We start from the raw sequence: 19,622 nt of genomic DNA on the forward strand, positions 1-19,622 counted from the left end.
GGCAGTCAAATATATTTTATATATATACACACATATACAGTATATATATATATATATATATATATATATATATATATATATATATATATATATATATATATATATATATATATACTGTATATGTGTGTATATATATAAAATAAAATAAAATTCTAAAAAAATGTGTATGGAAACTTTTTGCAAGTTTTAGTATCAGCCACCATACAAACTGAAAAGCAATCCACAAAATCCTGGACTGATTTGAGACTATTATATAATTTCCTATAAAAATCCCAACACTGTAGTTTGACACAGTCTCCAAAATGAGGTGTTAAAGAGCAATAAAAGGTTAAAAGTCTCAAAGTACGCTGTGGATTAGGAAAGTGTGTCACACATCTCCACAGACTTGTGTGTAGTATTGCTGCAACATACTGTATGTGTCAACCATATGTGTTTGCTTGTTGCAGTGTAGAATATTTGCAATTAAAAAATGCAACTACATTTGACTTAATGGTCAAATCTTCATTACAGTTTTGGCACACTGTCTTGCATTAGCCTGAATTTAATTAGAGCATTTGATGGCCCTTTTAGAATGTCGTTATTGTATTATTTGTATTGTTTCTTGTCTATGCATGTTCTCATGTCCTCATCCATGTCATTGTATTCTCAATGCATTTAATTGATTGCAACTAAAAGTGGGAATCTTTGGGGCACCTCACGATTCGATTACGATTACGATTCAGGAGCTACAATTGGATTAAAAATCGATTATTGATACATCTTTATTTATATATATCAATGCCGTTTTACATTTCTTTTAGTTTCACTAAATAAGCGTTTATCACTTGCAACATAAAAGAAACAATAATTCGGAATAAGAAAGTAATTAATTCCTACATTTATTAAATGAATGAAAATGTGTGCAAAATTGGACCGTAAGTGCCCTACTATAAAGGAGCTTGTCAGATCCCTCGGCAAGGTGGCTCGCTGCAGCCCGCCAAATTTTAGAACTGTCTGCATTACTTTATTTACAACAAATACATCAATTATTGATTATTGACATTTACCGGTACTAATCGATTCTATAATCATCCATGTCCGAATGGCAATGCATCTAAAATGTATTATTTCCCCCACCTCTAATTACAACTGGACTGTTTGTTTTGTCTTAGAAGACATTTGGCCTCTCATTCTTTTTTCTTTAAAATTGAGGATCTTTTAGACACCCAAAAAGAAGGAATTAAAATGTTTTACTACAAAATACAGTGCATGATATCGTCCATGCCTCATCTGTAGATGGTTTGGCATCCATTTGTGTTTGTTTGCCTTAGGAAAAACCCAAACCAGGTGGACACCAGGACCATTCGAATGTTGATGGAAGTGGCCGAACTGCACCGCAAACATCTCGGCGGCCAGCTTCTGTTCAGCCCAGAGGGTCTCCTGTACATCGTCTTAGGAGATGGTATGATAACACTGGATGATATGGAAGAGATGGACGGACTCAGGTGAGGTTGAAGTTAATATGGTTAAATGTGCTTTTGCCAAGATGGAAAACTTCTCGCTCTCATGTTTCGTTGTTGTGTCTTTAGTGATTTCACAGGCTCTATGCTAAGGGTAGACGTGGACACAGACACTTGTACATCCCCCTATTCTATACCACGGGATAACCCCTACTTCAACAGCACCAACCAGCCTCCTGAGATCTTTGCTCATGGCTTACATGACCCAGGCAGGTTGGTCAAAAACACACAACCATGGACGTCACACTAATATAACTATCTTTTGTAGTTATTTTGTGGTCATTCTTTGGATTTTGTGTTCTGTAGGTGCGCGGTGGATCGTCTCCAGACGGAGAACGGGAGTCTCCTCATGCTCTGTACTGATGCAAGTGACAAAAACTCCACAACAGGCAGAATTTTGGAGATTTGGAAAGGGAAAGATTATGGTTAGTCTCCTGAATGGTGCCCATACTGTACGTACAGTATGTACCGTTTGTGCCCGGAGTCATTGGGACATACTGGGTTCCATAGCCTATATTCTTGATATAAATATTGTTTGACATGGAGTGCTTAAAATCCCCAGAACAACATACAAACGTACGGATCTCTATCTTTATGTATAAACGGCGTTCTGGCAAAAAGTTAAACAATCTGGGACATCTGCCGAGGTTGTGAAGGGTAAAAGGTAAGCTACAGAGAGATTCCCTGCCTTGTGGAATCCTGATATGCCAATGGGACTGCAAAATTGTGTCTGCACTTAAGATTTAGAGCTATCAAAGGTAATAACTGCTGAGATGACAGCTTTGCATTGTTGAAAACTCTCAGAGGGTGCACCGCTCGCAGTGAGAAAATAAGAGAATGGGCGGCGACATCTCCAACATTTTTTTTACCCCACTTTTCTTCACAAATAAATGACGGGTGTTTGTCTTAATAACTATGACTGGCAACTGGAGTATATATTTTGCCCCCCTGTGAAGGATGGTCTCTGACATTAGCCAATTATCTAAACTCGAAAGTAATTTACCGCAGGGAAATCAGCACGCCAGCCTCCATTCATATTTCTCTTTGCCAAAGACAACTGCAATCCAAAAATAAAGTCGTATTACATCAGTGTCAAACTTGTGGACCGCCAAGGTCCATGTAGTATGTCTCTGAGATGTTGTAGAGAGTGTCCAAAGGCAGAATCTTAACATTTCTTCCACTGTCCTTTTCACAAACCTATCATTATCATGATACTATTTAAGTTCTAGACACACGACAGCCCTTTTTCTTGATGCCTTAAATACTGTATGTATTACATTGTCAGCCAACAAACCTTTTTAGATGTAAATGTACCTTTAGGGCTAGTTTAAAGTATATGTATATTTATATACCAGCATTTGATATCGATAATGTGGACGCACAAGTAGAAATATATATATATTTTTTAAATAAATGTGGCATTATCATTGGCAGAATACTGCAGTAATGAATATGTTGCGAGTTATTCTGCAATCCCCAGCACTATTTTCACTGCATCATAACATTCGAGGATACCGTACATGGCTTACCCCTAGCTTACCCTGTTGCCAGTCTCCACTTTCTTATTGCCCTCAGTCTCCTCTCAGATAACATTCTTACTGTACTATTTTCATTTGAAAATGAAACTTAGGCACATAGAGCTATACAATAGTTACTCAATGTTAACCACGGGGAATGGGTCACTCCTTCTGTCGTAGCATTTAATGAAAACGTGGTACGATTCCTGTAACAGCGAAGTGACTTTGATCCAAAAATGTAATCTCCTTTTCCCCCGTGCAGAGATTGAGCCCTCCGTCTATGACCTGCAGTCCATTGGAGGAGCACCACCAGTTGGGGGCTTTATCTACAGGGGCTGCCAGTCGAGGAGATTGTATGGCAGTTACGTGTTTGGAGATAAGCTTGGGTAAGGGGAACTTTACTACACCATATTTCAGCAACAGTACAAAACTTAGACTTCTGTTTTTAAGATTTGTAGTTTCTGGTGGCTATTTGATTTTTATAGTCTGGCATTTACTGAGATGAGCATAGAATGTCGTTTTCTCTCTCTCTCTCTCTCTCTTTCTCTCTCGTTCTCACCCTATTCAGACTGTCCCTTGCATCAAGTTGTGCCAGGGTAAATACAAAGTTCCAACCGCATGGAGGGAAAACAGGTTTTGTGTTACTTTCACCACAGCGGCACAGCCAGTTCAGTGTAATGGGGATTAGACATCCTGCCCAGCGCTGTTCACACTTTTCTTTCGTTTGTAATTCATCCTCGTTTGCTGATGTCAAACAATGACGCTCGAGTAAGCAAATGACATAAAACGTAGGAGAAAAAAGTCATTCTCAGGATTAGGTTTGAAACACAATGTGCGGTCGGTTAATTATCCAAACCAATTTGGCGGCTAAACAAAGGTATAAAACTAGCAACAGAGTCTGAAGTGACACAATGTAAGATAGTGGGGTTGAAAAGTAAATTAACAGGTCCCATGTACCGTATCGTACCATACCGTGTCTGCACTGAAGGCAGTTTATGTCGTTGTAAAGGTATGACAGTAAAGGTAATAACAGGCCACCATTGCAGTGAAACACATGACGTCTATTTAAGGTTGTGCAATTTTATTGGATTTCATTCATTCACTCACTCGAGTGATTTACACACCGAGCGATTTCATTGAGGCACGCTGTCAGTAAGAGTGGAAACTACTTTTTGTTTGTCCCAGAAACCTTCGGATTCTCCAGAAGTCCTCAATAACGCCATCGGCACTGAGTGACCAGTGGCTGGAGAAGCCACTCTGCCTGGGCACAACCGGGTCTTGTGGCTCCACGCTCGTCGGACACATTCTGGGATTTGGAGAAGACGAATTGGGTTAGTATATCAATGAACATCTATGAGATCCCATTCTTGAATATTGTTGTTGCCTGTTACTCGAGAGACGTAAGAGAAGAATGACACTCTCTAAGAGACTTCTTATATTGTTTTGACATTAGGTCTGTGGCATGTTCCCAGCAGGATATTAAATGTGTACTTCTTACTGGATTGAATATCTTTTCCCTAAAACAGCACGGCTAAATCCACAGTTCTTTCTTTTGAACATCGGGCCACCTACAACGCAGTGTTTTTGCATGTCGTGTGTTGCCTTTTACGTAGGAGCACTAAAATCGAGTCGGGTGAAGTGAGGTGAGTGCCCTTATGTGATACAGAGAACATGATACCTGCTGGACCTCCCCAGTCATTTGCGGGATTATGAACTGTCCGCTCCAGTGTTTCTGATTAAGTTGAACACTCACTCAACGACAGCCGTCATAAACGAGTTATCGCAACTCTCACCAGCTGTCAAGAGTCACTGCTTTTTAAGGCGTACTTTCGGTTTGCCACATTTGATTGTGATTTGCAAGCTGTGCGGGAATCCCGCTGGGGGGCCACGGTGGCTTACGTTTTGGGCGGGCATGTGTCCCACAGACACATGTTTACACTTTGTCCCCTTATGGAATTTAGCTGCGGGTTTGTTCCTCATTAAATTACCCGCATGGTTTCCCCACTCGTGAGTGTTAAATCCACCCATAAAAAGTATTTCACAGATGGACCATCTATAATTTGACCGTTTCCTTTTATTTCAGGAGAAGTCTACGTACTGGCGAGCAGTAAAAGCATGGCGCAGTCACACAGCGGAAAACTCTACAAGTTGGTAGACCCGAAGAGGTAAAATTTCATACAGTGGAACCTCCAAAGTCGAACGCACGTTTTTCCCTTAGGACAGGCCTAGGCAATTATTTTGACTCGGAGGGCAAATTTAGAGAAAAAAATGTGTCTGGGGGCTGGTATATCTGATTTTTAGGAACACTTATACAAAACCTCACAATAATGTCTGATTGAATGCTAAAAAACGTTATGACAGACCGCCTTAAAAAACGGAATGGAATTTGAAATGTTTTTCCTGAATGAGACACCCAGAATGTACATGAAAAAAGAGAATGTGGGATTTACAATATTAGCTATGAACGATAAAACACTGAATATTGACAACGTCACACCCCGTCTTGATTGACATATTTTAAAATGCAACAAACACAGCAAAATATGAACACAAAAAAACCCCACCTACAATCTGATGTACCACCTAAACTTTAAAACTTTGTTGTAAAAATCTCCTTCCGCATCTGTCCCTGACACGCGCATTTCAGGCTGGCCGCTCTGGAAACACTCTGTGGAAACACTCCCCACCCACACTGCTTGGTGCCCCGTCTGAGCTGCTGTGACTTAGATTACCATAGTAACTAATTAAATTACCATAATAACTAATTAGATTACCATGGTAACAAATTAGATTACCATAGTAACTAATTAGATGACCATAGTAACTAGTATATAATGCAAAAGTGCAGATTCCAACCATTGAAATTCTTTGTATAGTTCAAGACTTACGGTAATTTGAAAACTTCACTGCACATCATAATGGCAGCTACACTTTCCATCTTAATGATCTAAAAAAATTATTTGGGAATGTCCGGCGGGTCAGATTGAAAAGCTTAACGGGCCCCATGCCTTAATTTGCCCAGGTCTGCCTTAGGAGATCATTTCACAGTAAACATCTGTTATAAGCTCATGTAGTCGGTCATATCATAAAATATTATGAACTGTATATTGTTTAAAGGGGCCCTCTTTTGATAAATCTACTTTTCTTACCTATTGGTACCTGTTTTTATGTAATTGTGAGTGCCTGGCGCGCATACGCCATTGTAATCCGCGCTCTAGTCAAAAAGCTCCTTCTTTTTCGCTATCTTGTTGTGGGGCAGACTGGCTCATACATGCATCCACCGCTGTTGCCATTTGTAATAAAAAATAGCATATAGTTCGAACTTATATCTGTCAGTAGACTCGTTATATAACATACATCCATAAACGTGGACGCGTGTGAAAAAGTGCAATATATTTATCTGTACAGTAATCGATTTATTTATTTATATATATTTATGTATTTTATATATATATTTATATATTATATATAAATGTATTTATTTATTTATATATGCACCTTAATGCTTTTTTATCCTGCACTACCATGAGGTTATGTAACAAAATTTCTTTCTTATCTGTGCTGTAAAGTTCAAATTTGAATGACAATAAAAAGTAAGTCCAAGTCTAGTCTATGGAAGCGCTAAAAACTACAACAAAGTCGACAGTAAACAAGACCGCCCACAAATCGGCGCATCCTGAAGAGGCGGTCAGAAAGCAGCTCGACAAACGGTCTGTAAAACATTATCCATGCAAAATTTTGACCAACGAACCACCATTACATGTTATGTAGATCACAAGGATTATTTGACCTCTTTAAAGTGGCGTTCGAAGATGTCTATCTAACATTAAATATGTAAATAAAACTGAAAGAAATGTAAAAACTACTTACACTTTGAAAAAACGTCTAAATGAGTGAGGCTGTCACCTCATTGCATCTTTTTAGGTGTTGCTGTAATTCACAATGATTTTTACATCAGTATTGGCTTGGTAGCATGTGTTTGTGTATGTGATTGATTATTAGATTGCTCCTATTGTACTGAGCAGCCAGACTCTTCCTCCTGTCACGCAGGAGGTTCAATTTCTAGTAATTTATCATTCTACTGTTTACTCTCTTCTGTGGTGGTATTACAAAAAGCCAAAGAACAAGTAAAACACTTAGACGCTCACAGGATTTGCTGACATTCCGCAGGATGATGGTTTCAGCTATCATATGTTTGTATTTTTGCTGACTTAAGCACTTGGATTCTAAGTGTGGTTAAATATCTTTGAATAGGCAGAATTAGAGGCGAAGCTGCCATAGTAGAAGCGTACCCTATAAAATGACTGATGGAGACACGATCCGGCGACTGACGCTGACGCAACCCGTAAAGCTGCACTTAATCACACGTCTCCTAAATCCTCGCCACTTCCAGTTTTCCTTTCACTCCCATGGGCCAGCCTCTCGTCACACAGCCCACCTGCCTGGGCCAAAGCAAATGCGAGTGCCTGTAACAGGAGAGCGAGCGTTGCATTTCACTATGTTAGTGTCAGGTATTGCTAACGGCTACAATGCGGAGCTGGCTGGATTCTCGCTGGCAAATTACATCGCGCTGGTTATTTTCAGAGCATTTGACAGCAGGTTTTATTTTGCTGAGAGTAAGGAAAAACACCAAGGCACCTGTTGTCCGGTCCGGCTACATTGACACTTATTTTATTTCAGCACATGCACAAACACATGCACATATATGTATACAATATACACTGTGGCGCTAAGCCCTCCCTCCCTCCCTCCCTCACTCCCTCCCTCACTTTGGGGTTCCGGCCAGAGAACACACGGTCATCAGATCAACTTTAATTGTACATTGTCAGGTGTACACACAGTATATTACTTTAGTATCTGAAATACACAAGTACAATACAAAAATTCTTAACAATTTTGCTGCAGTTCAAAATTGTCTGTGGTGGGCTTCCACAAATAAATGAATGTATGGGAAAAAGTGTACAGTAAAGTCCCAAATTATTCATATCATGACTATATTTTGAGTTCAAGTGTTTTTTATTAACTTATCATTTCTGACTGGAAGACTATTTGAGCTTGTGTCATTAACATGGCTTTGAGTGGTGCAATTTATTAGTCAGGTGATGTTTATACTGTCCGTACATGTGTATCGAATGAAGTATTGACAGCGCTCCTTAACACTTTAGACGATAATCTATGTCCACACATTTCTACAGTTTTAAATCATAGTCATTCGGAGTATTTTTTGAAAGATGTATTAAAAGTTGTTGTTTTTTTTATCCCGGTGGGTTTTAGTCATTGCTGCGAGTTGTCAGTGAACGGGTCAGGTTTTAACTTAAAACAGTCAAAATGCCTAACGCATAAGAAAACGCCTGAGATGAAATATTGCCTGGTAAATTAAGAGAGACAGATTAAATAGAACAGCAGACTGGGAATCACACTTGAAATATGTATGCAGCTGATCAGTCGCGGTTGACGACAGTGCCACCCAGGCGTTAGCGCAATTAATTACGCCGCAGATGTTTTAAAGGGGCCCCGATGACTTGCTCCGTATTTATGTTTTCTGGCGTAAGCGCTGGATGCATTTCTCCCTCCGTCAGAACAATTCTTTCCACCGTCAACTAGACTTGTTTAGTCTGCAGAGTCTGTGGCGTAGGAGTCTTGACTCCCGATACAGTCAGGCTTCGTTATTGGGATCTCCTTACGAGCAGGTCGGAGGCTAAAGTTTTAGTGTCGCATCCGCACTGTGTTTTTGATGAGGTTTTCAATTCTGAGGGGAATACGAGGAACCAATAGGAAGAGGCGCTAAAAAGGGCCCGCAGGGAAGCATTAGCTATAAAATCCTTCAGCCGTGTTTGTGTAAACATGTCTTGGCCAGATGACTTCATTTTGAGGTATTTGTTTGTCAGTTGAAGTGCGCCTCCAATAATAAATAGGCCACCATGCATTGAAACCTGCTGAGTGTGTGGGGTTGTGAAACCGAGAGACAAACAGCAAAGCGGTTGGTGGTTGGTGGTTTCACAGTGTGACTGAAATAATCACATTCTTATGATGACCTTCTGTTCCGATTACCTTCACATCTACATACCCATAAATCCATCAGTCTTTTGCCATACTAAACTCAGCGCTTTTGTCCGCAATTCCAAACCCCAAAACTGCATTAGGTATGTCTTAATTGGGCATGACAATAACCCAGAAAACCCAGAAAACATATCAATCAAATGTATGAGGTGACCTATACTGACTCATATTATTGTAATTGAAACTCAATCTTGTAGACTTGCTGCAGTAAAAACTATTTTTTAATCTGCATTTGCTACAATTTAACTTATCTATTCTTTAATCATACAGACCACAGGATCCAAAACCAATTTATTAGGTATTTTTTAGAGCGTTTTCACACTAGCAATGTTGTTTTTGACAACCATCTTACATTTAGTCTTAGTCTTAGTCTTTTGGACTAAAATGCTTATTAGTTTTAGTCACATTTTAGTCACTTTTATATGTGATAGTTTTAGTCCAGTTTTAGTCGACGAAAACTCAAAAGGGTTTTAGTCTAGTTTTAGTCGATGAAAAGTCAAAAAGGTTTTAGTACACCTCCTGTAAAGATTTACAGGTGAATACAAAACTTTAATCATACAGACCAGAGGATACAAAACCAATTTATTAGGTATTTTTTAGAGCGTTTTCACACTAGCAATGTTGTTTTTGACAACCATCTTACATTTAGTCTTAGTCTTAGTCTTTTGGACTGAAATGCTTATTAGTTTTAGTCACATTTTAGTCACTTTTCTATGTGATAGTTTTAGTCCAGTTTTAGTCGACGAAAACTTTCTTTTCTTTCTTTCTTTCTTTTAGTTTATTTGGAACATGAACACATTTACATCATAATACATCACACAATTTCATATAATTTCATTTACATCATGCCCGAAAAGGAGTAGGAAGAAGCAAAGCTTATTTAATCCTACCCCTTTCCCACTTCAAAGCATTTACAATTATATAAAATCATTTACTGACCTTTTTATATAATAAAATAACATCTATGAATCAGTATATACAACAGTTTGTAATATGTAATTAATTAATTCAGTCATTATTAACATACTGAGATGAAGAATATTTTCAATAAGGTTGGAAGTTTTTCTCATAATTCTTCTTCTTTGTACTTTGTAAGCACTATTAATTTAAACAACCTCTTAAACTGGATCATGTCAGTACAATTTTTAACTTCTTTACTTAATCCATTCCATAATTTAATTCCACATACTGTTATGCTAAAAGTTTTAAGTGTTGTACGTGCATATAAATGTTTTAAATTATTTTTTCCTCTAAGGTTATATTTCTCCTCTTTAGTTGAGAAGAAATGTTGTACATTCTTTGGTAGCAGGTTATAGATTGCTTTGTACATCATTTTAGCTGTTTGCAATTTTACCAAATCACCAAACTTTAATATTTTTGACTTAATAAATAAAGGGTTTGTATGTTCTCTATATCCAACATTATGTATTATTCTAACTGATCTTTTTTGTAACATGGTTAACGAATGTAGCGCACATTTGTAGTTATTTCCCCATATTTCTGCACAATAACTCAGATATGGTAACACTAGTGAGCAGTAGAGAATATGAAGTGATTTTTGGCCCAGGACGTGTTTTGTTTTATTCATTATTGAAATGTTTTTTGCTACCTTATGTTGTATGTTTTGTATATGAGATTTCCAGTTCATTTTATCATCTATTAAACTCAAAAGGGTTTTAGTCTAGTTTTAGTCGATGAAAAGTCAAAAAGGTTTTAGTACACCTCCTGTAAAGATTTACAGGTGAATACAAAACAATCAAATTTATACCATAAAAATACTCAAAATACTACCGTGTTAAGAAAATAGTATGGTCTTAAGAACAAAAATACATAGCTTATTAACTGACCCTGTACTAAAGCTTTCTGATCTTTCATTCTGTACTGTTGTGTGTGTGTGTGTGTGCGCGCGTGCGTGTCCCAACTTTACTGTAAACGTAAACGCACAGGTCCTGGTTGGGGCTGCACAACGTCACTTGTGGCTTTTAGGCTAAAGCTAGCAGACTCTACGTATAACAGTAACTCGACCTGTTTAACATATCAAGTTACGTGCTGACAGAACGTACTCACAAAGGGATAACCACACCGTCACTGAATGTAAACATGACTAAACATGCTGCTAAAGTAACACACACATAATGAATTGACGTTAGCGTAACAAAAGCTAACTTTAGCCTGAAGTTAGCAGCCCATTTGCGCCAGGAGTATGTGGAAAACGTACTAATGCATTAGCTTACTATGACATTTATCGATTATGTTAACAGCATTTGTAACTTACCTTCGAAAAAATATCCTTGTGGCGAGCCTTAAGGTGCCGCTTAAGGTTTTGTCGTATTTTTTCCGCATATTTTGTGGCACATTTGTCACCGTCTTCCTTCACAATACACTCTGTTTTATTATCTGCTGGGTTATATTTAAAATACACCCATATGTCGTCTCTACGTTTGCGACCACCGAGCCCCTGTGTTGAAACTGCCAGTAACAACAGTCTGACGTGTTGAGCACATTGTGCGCTGCACGCCAGTTGGTGGGCGTGACCAAACAAGGATAGAATGCAGCAGCAGATACTTTGTAGGTTTTAATTGACACACACAATAAACAGAAATGTCATGCACTTTAAACGTCTGACAGATTACCCACTAACATTTTCGTCCGTTCTCGTCTCGTCAATGAAAACTCACACACGTCTCGTCATGTTTTCGTCATCAGAGAGACACGTTATCGTCATGAAAAAAAGTGGCGTCAACGAAATGATTTCGTCATCGTCATCGTTGACGAAAACAACACTGCACACTAGCGCCCTTTAAACTGGTTTAATCAAACTTTCGGTCCCTTCCTTTCTTGGTGGGGTTTGTTTAGTCAAGTGTGAATGCAGTAATGGAACTTGGGTGGAGGGCAGATTGAACAGTCTGATAAACCCCAACTCTGGTGTTGTTCGGTTGTTGTCCGACAAATTAGGCTTGACCCTAAACTGCATTTTGAAGTAGCGTACAAATGGCTGATAGAGTGTGGAATTCGGTTTAGCTTATACTGTAGGCTGTTGATAAGACATCTTTTAATGATCGATTTCCCAGATTGTTGTTAAAGTTCCCAATTTATCTTTAGTAACAGAAAAAAACTGCCGAAAATCGACCAATTTTACAAAGCAACCGATTTAGACCGTCAACACTGAACTATAGCTCTATGACTAGGGTTTTTAATGATTCCGACTTTACGTTTCGATTCTGGTTCTTAGATAGGCAGGGTCAACATAAATGTTTGCGTGGTTAAAATTTCGGTGCCAAACAGAGTTCTTTTTTAAATAAACATCCCTTTCATTAACTAGACAAAAATGTACCTTTTCAAAATAACTGGCGGTGGCTATTTCTTCTTTGCGGTTCTTATTCGGCGGCTATTTCTTCCGGTCGGGCATCAAAATTAGGAATCAAAATTGTAACGATTCTGAGAGAATTGGAATCTTAGTCCCGGTTCCCATCTATGCCCGATGCCCAGAAATTGGATTGCTAGATTGGTTTTACGGTTAGTATTAGGGCTGCAACTAACAACTAGTTTGATAATCGATTAATCTGTCGATTATTACTTCGATTAATCGATTAATAATCGGATAAAAGAGACAAGCTACATTTCTATCCTTTCCAGTATTTTATTGGAAAAAAACAGCATACTGGCACCATACTTATTTTGATTATTGTTTCTCAGCTGTTTGTAAACGTTGCAGTTTATAAATAAAGGTTTTTTGTTTTTTTTAAAGTAGCGCATGCAGGCATAGATCCAACGAATCGATGCCTAAATTAATCGACAACTATTTTTATAATCGATTTTAATCGATTTGATCGATTACCGGTAGTTGTTGCAGCCCTAGTTAGTATAACACACTTTGTATGTACCACTTCAGCTTGAGAGTTTTAGTGGTTGTGAAAAGAGAAAGTGGCATAAAATAGAACGCTTTATTGTCATCAAACATGAGAGCATGACTGCTCTGGATATTGTATGTTACTTTGAATAGATAATAGGTAAGAGTGTTGAATACCATTTAGCATTTAGGCTCTTGGCGTGTTGTCTGGGAGCAATGCTAGATTTTGCAGATAATTGTTGAAGTTCCCAATTTATTTTAAGTAATAGAAAAAAACATTTTACAAACCAACTGATTTAGACCATAGACACGGAACTAGAGCACTGAGGCAGATTTGATTGCTCAATTGGTTTTACAGTTAATATGAGACACTTTATATGTACCAGTTCAGCTTGAGAGTTTTGGTGGTTTTGAAGGAAGGAAAGTGGTATATTTTCAGGGTTTGCATGGGAAAGAAACTAAAGCTTGTTGTTTATACATACAGTATGTATTTATCTAAGTGCCTGTGTTTGCTCTGTACAGATATACACTACTCTGTGTGGGTGGTGGGGCACATGCGAACATGCACATCTGTGGGCCTGTGTGAGCGTGCGATATGCTAGCTCCCAGCATGGTGTAGCAAGAAAAAGCAAAAGCCCTTTTATTTTCCTGTCCCTCCTAAATCTTTCTCCATCTCCGCTGTTGGTCCTCGCCTTGACAAAGCTGCTCGTCAGTCCAGCATGAATGGCTCGTCTCCTACAATACACAGTAAATTTCTTGCACAATTAAAATAAGGAATGAAGCTACAAAAGACGGGCCCCTAACAATGGTCGTCCGATGACAAAACGCCAAAAGAGACCACACGGGGACGTTTGATTAAGCTATTGTTGGGGTTGCACAATATACACCACTTCACTGCGCTTTTCTCACATACACCTCGTGTCAATCAAGCCAAACACACGCCGGTATCAGTATCAAATCAGTATCGTAGCCTTCCTATTCTATCTAAATCAGCATTTCATCTATCTGACCCTCCTCACCAGCATCATCATCATCCAGTTCCATGTTCGTGTTACTAGCTCATGTGCGAACACCGTACCCCCCTTCTCCCACTCCCCTGGCTCGCACACATCCAGCACCACCCCTCCCAAAGTTGATAAATTCCCACAGTGGCTGTTGACCCAGCTGCCTTTGTCAAGTGGTGCTACCAGCAGGTGCTGTTTTCACAGCCACCCTGGCAGTTGTACAGACTGTTTAGTTGCGCTGCTGACCCTTGCCTGCTATTAACAGTGTTAGCCACAGACCACCACTACCACCCCCTTCTGCAACCCACACAATCCTCCAGGGACTCTTGCTATTTTTCGCTCTCTTTACCGATTGGCTTCCCTTCCCCTCTTTTAAAAACTACTGCTACGACAAAAGCCAGTCTGAGGGACGGAGTCTGGAGTTGGGTGCTGATGGGAGCATGGGAATCTACTCCGCCTCCACCCTCCATCCTCCAAAACTGAAAGCAAATTTTAAGAGTGCAGTTTTGTCTTATTGTAACAATTGGCCACACGGTGTACAGTATTAGTGCAGCGATTTGTCAACGCAATTATGCGATAATGCATCCACAATATCGCAGATACATATGGAGACAGTCTTCTTGCATGTCAAGCATTGTGTTTTCATATCACAATACACCTCCCATTATATCTCCTTAACAATTAAAGACAAAATGAACAGCCCATACAGTGGTTATTGTGACCAAAATTACCACGGTTATCAATCTTATCACGATATTGTTCAAATTGATGTGTAGGCGCAAAACAATCTCAATTACAGTCTTTTTTTTTCTTTCTACCTTTCTCTGATGCAGGATAGGGATGATACTCGAAACCGGTTTTCCCGGTTGTTTGATAAGAAAAGAACCGAGTCCTCGGACTCGAATCCCTTTTTGAGAACCTGTACCCGTTATCGAGACCACTATAGTAAAGGAAAAGAGTTGATTCTTTATTCGAATCCCGTCCCGACCAGAAATGCTCCGTGGGACATCACAAGAAATGACGTCACGTAGCATTAGGCGCAGATAGGGAAAGCAGGAAAACAATGGACGGGAAAAAGCGCTCCAAGGTGTAATAAAGTTCAAAACAAAAGCTATAATCCATCGAATAACTTTACTGAGAGATTTTAGCAGAGTAAAACACATGGCGAACACTTTTACGACCAACCGGAAACATAGCAACCAGGCTAGCAACGCACCTCCTTTACGGCAGCTGTCGCAACGTTCTTAAAGCAACCGCAGCACATACATATATATACAACACATCTCCCTTTTTTAACTTTTGTTTTTCTTTCCTTGTAAACAAAACAAAATAACACAGTATATGTGTTGTCTGTCTAATTATAAATAATGCAGACGAGGCGTGTTGGCTGAGTTCTTGATGTTTACTTTCACAGCGTGGCAACATGCAACACTTTTCGGGGCTACCGCGCATGCTCGTCACTCCCGTTGCATGCTGGGTAGTGTAGTTGTTATATTATCTAGCTCATAACATCTTTCCCCCTATAAAGAAATAATGTTAACTCAATTAAGTGTATTTCTTTTTTTAGCTTTAACTTTTCATTTTGTAGCATTGTAACCACATTTGCAAACAACTTTTCTCTTCATAGAATTTTCTTTCAATAAAGAAATAAAGTGCAAAAATGTCAAAGCATCATAACAAACAGTTATGTCAAATAGCAGCAGAAGTGCACTTTTTGGAGAGCTGTATTATTTTCAGTTTTGTGCCCAAGGGACTGATTTTATTTAACACTATATTATTATTTATACACCTATAGTGATCACAGAGACAGGTTGTTTATGTCTTACTGTATATATTTGTTTCTCTGAAAAATCCCACTTAATATACTTTGGGTAACAACAGTCAATATGTATTTATTTCATTTTACTTTTTTAGGTGGGTAACAGTCAATATTTATTTATTTATTAGATTTTATTTTTTTATTATATAATAAAAGTGAGCTTTTGTTAAACCAAATATTGTGTGTTTTTTTCCATATACAACAACCTATCTGGACTCGATAAGAGAATCGATAAGGAATCGGTTCGATAAGAGGATTCGATAATAGGCTCCAACTCCATAATTCCTTATCAAACATCATCCCTAATGCAGGATAATAAATGATGCTGCATAGTAACACGTTACTCTGCCGTTTGTTGTGCTATTGGCTAACAACGTTTGATTACCCATCGGACTTGTAAACACTAGTCGTAATATAAAGGTAAACACCGTTCATGCGATAATGTTTTGAAACTGCACTATAATCGGGGTTCATCGATAAACCGTTTATTGTGGCATCCGTAATAATAATTGTTTGATAGTTAATATCATCCAAACCGTGGCATCCAAACCACAAGCCTGCCATTTCCGGACCAATGACCAATTAAAGTCAATGAAAAATATAATATAATAATATTAATGCTCGCAAAGATTGTAGGTAGGGATGTCCGATAATGGCTTTTTGCCGATATCCGATATGCCGATATTGTCCAACTCTTTAATTACCGATACCGATATCAACCGATACCGATATCAACCGATATATACAGTCGTGGAATTAACACATTATCATGCCTAATTTGGACAACCAGGTATGGTGAAGATAAGGTACTTTTTAAAAAAATGAATCAAATAAAATAAGATAAATAAATTAAAAACATTTTCTTGAATAAAAAAGAAAGTAAAACAATATAAAAACAGTTACATAGAAACTAGTAATGAATGAAAATTTGTAAAATTAACTGTTAAAGGTTAGTATTATTAGTGGACCAGCAGCACGCACAATCATGTGTGCTTACGGACTGTATCCCTTGCAGACTGTATTGATATATTGATATATAATGTAGGAACCAGAATATTAATAACAGAAGGAAACAACCCTTTTGTGTGAATGAGTGTAAATGGGGGAGGGAGGTTTTTTGGGTTGGTGCACTAATTGTAAGTGTATCTTGTGTTTTTTATGTGAATTTAATTTAAAAAAAAATTAAAATAAAAAAATAAAAAAACCCGATACTGATAATAAAAAACCGATACCGATAATTTCCGATATTACATTTTAACGCATTTATCGGCCGATAATATCGGCAGACCGATATTATTCGACATCTCTAATTGTAGGCGCAATCACTTCAGTTATTACGGTTATGTAAGGGTGTGATGTCAGTGATGTCACTCAAAATGAGCCAATGAAGTCGTTTGTTTATCTACGAATAAGTCAATGGTAAGTGAATGAGAGGACCGGGGCTTGCTCAAAAGTAAGAAATGTTGATGCCGAAAACCAAACATTTACACAGGAACGGACGGATCAATATACAGTGTGCCTATTCCTCCAGTATCTAGTTTTAAACCGCTGTGTCTCATATGCTGGTAAATTGTAGCATTTATCAAAAATGTGAACGTGAAGTTCCATTATGAGAACTGACACAAACTTTTTGAGACGGCAATGTACAAATGAGTGTTCACTCAGAATCGTACAGATTTGGAAGCATAACATATCTTTCAGTGATGTGAGAATTGTGAAAGAGAGCTTTTGAATGCTTCTGCTGAAACGTTGCTTGAAGAATTGTGTGACAAAATCAAACAAATCCCAATGTCAGCAATCACAATAACAAGAAAATCAGAAACTTTAACAGAATATGTATTGTTGTTGCAGCTTGACAAAGCAATTCATTTTGTTGCATGTGTATGCTGAGCCATGGATGAGTGTACCAATGCAACAGACAACGCACAGCTTTTGCCTTTTTTATTTTGCAACCACAATTTGTAAGATGCATTTTTATTACTGATAAGACATTTGTTCCAGTTTTCAATGTAGGTGCCAAGTTCATTGTGTTAAAATAAATACTATTTAAGCTGTAGGGAGACGTTCATTACATATGATATTCATGTGGGCTAGTCTGTTTTGAAGTAATTTAAAGCAATACGGACCTTACTCAAATGTAATTGAATACCCCTGGAATATATGTTCAATTCAGGGAAAAAAATAAGATTTAAGAAAAACAGCACAAATGACGAGTTACTGGAAAGATTTATAGTTGTAAATGTAGTCGGGCTGCACCAAAGAAATATTTCTTGAATCAATTATTTTCCTTTTTTCGATTAATCTGTGTTTTTAATTTACTTTTGTTTGTTTTTCCATTTTCTTTTGTATTTAAACATTTTTTTGTGTAGTGTTGCAATAAATTTTACGGAGGAATTCCTCAAAATACACTTAAGATGTTCTTTTACGCACAAACTTTAAATGCCTGTTGTTCAATCGCGATTCTGATATAAATTACTTATAAATCCGTTTCACTGGAGAATAGTAGTTGATGCTGCCTTTTGAAGTGCTCTTGCAGTGCAGTTGTGCTGTTGTGTTGTTGCGAAAAGCCATTTCAACATATGGCACATAACTTTGACGTATTTGAATCCTCAATGATGTTGATTAAGTCGAATACATCTCCCCCGGTTCTAAAATGTAGCTTTTCACATTGTGTGTTCATTTGAACACATTTTAAAGCTGCATGGTGCTTCAGAACACAAACTGATAGAAGCGACAAAGTAAGTCCTCACTATTCAAATATTTCTTGCAAATTTAGCCAACTGGTTCAAAAATTGCATATTTTAATTATCAGTAGGGTTGCACAATTTACACAACATAAGTCAGGGTTTCTCCTTAATGTAATTAATAAAGGGTTATACTTGTATAGCGCTTTTCTACTTTCAAGGTACGTGCTTTGACGCTATTTCCACATTCACACAAACATCCACACTGATGGCGGGAGCTGCCATGCGACCAGGGAGTCCATGGCAACCCTCAGGTTGCTGGCACGCCCGCTCTACCAACCAAGCCACGCCGTCCCCCTATGTGAAAAGAGATTAAAGTAATATAATCCTTGGTAGCCTCCAAAAGAAGTCACAAAATATCCGCCATTCTTTTGAACTTTTATTACCAAATCTTCTGCTAATAACCGGCCCAATCCCAACGCGTATTCTCGTCTGTCTCCGTGCAGACACACAATAACACTTTCTCATTCTCCCTTCACTTCAGGCATGGTGTGTTCACATACATGAGAAAATGAACATCAACGCACAAACAAAAACTTCACACAAATAGGTGATCACAGTGTGAATTGATATACAGTATATAGCCTATTATTTGCGCACTATTGGCTTGTAAATAGAGATGTCCGATAATGGCTTTTTTTCCGATATTCCGATATTGTCCAACTCTTAATTACCGATTCCGATATCAACCAATACCGATATATACAGTCGTGGCATTAACACATTATTATGCCTAATTTTGTTGTGATGCCCCGCTGGATGCATTAAACAATGTAACAAGGTTTTCCAAAATAAATCAACTCAAGTTATGGAAAAAAAATGCCAACATGGCACTGCCATATTTATTATTGAAGTCACAAAGTGCATTATTTTTTTTAACATGCCTCATAACAACTGCTTGGAATTTGGGACATGCTCTCCCTGAGAAAGCATGAGGAGGTTGAGGGGGGCGGGGTTTGGGGTAGGGTGTAGCGGGGGGTGTATATTGTAGCGTCCCGGAAGAGTTAGTGCTGCAAGGGGTTCTGGGTATTTGTTCTGTCCTGTTTATGTTGTGTTACGGTGCGGATGTTCTCCCGAAATGTGTTTGTCATTCTTGTTTGGTGTGGGTTCACAGTGTGGCGCATATTTG

The 19,622-nt window shown here is 38.3% G+C and overlaps 1 protein-coding gene across 7 annotated transcripts in view; it reads left to right on the plus strand.

The window, feature by feature from the left end:
• Nucleotides 1–19,622, plus strand: part of hhip (hedgehog interacting protein) — a 106,580-nt gene that overhangs the window by 71,967 nt on the left and 14,991 nt on the right. For all 7 annotated transcript variants that reach the window (XM_062032307.1, XM_062032308.1, XM_062032309.1 and 4 more), the window contains 6 exons: nt 1,311–1,484; nt 1,569–1,712; nt 1,806–1,924; nt 3,279–3,402; nt 4,202–4,347; nt 5,100–5,181. In XM_062032307.1, coding sequence (XP_061888291.1) covers nt 1,311–1,484; nt 1,569–1,712; nt 1,806–1,924; nt 3,279–3,402; nt 4,202–4,347; nt 5,100–5,181 — 789 coding nt within the window. The remainder of the gene's footprint in view (nt 1–1,310; nt 1,485–1,568; nt 1,713–1,805; nt 1,925–3,278; nt 3,403–4,201; nt 4,348–5,099; nt 5,182–19,622) is intronic.

The sequence above is a fragment of the Entelurus aequoreus genome, linkage group LG22 (assembly GCF_033978785.1).
Source record: "Entelurus aequoreus isolate RoL-2023_Sb linkage group LG22, RoL_Eaeq_v1.1, whole genome shotgun sequence".
In the NCBI taxonomy this organism is placed as follows: domain Eukaryota; kingdom Metazoa; phylum Chordata; class Actinopteri; order Syngnathiformes; family Syngnathidae; genus Entelurus; species Entelurus aequoreus.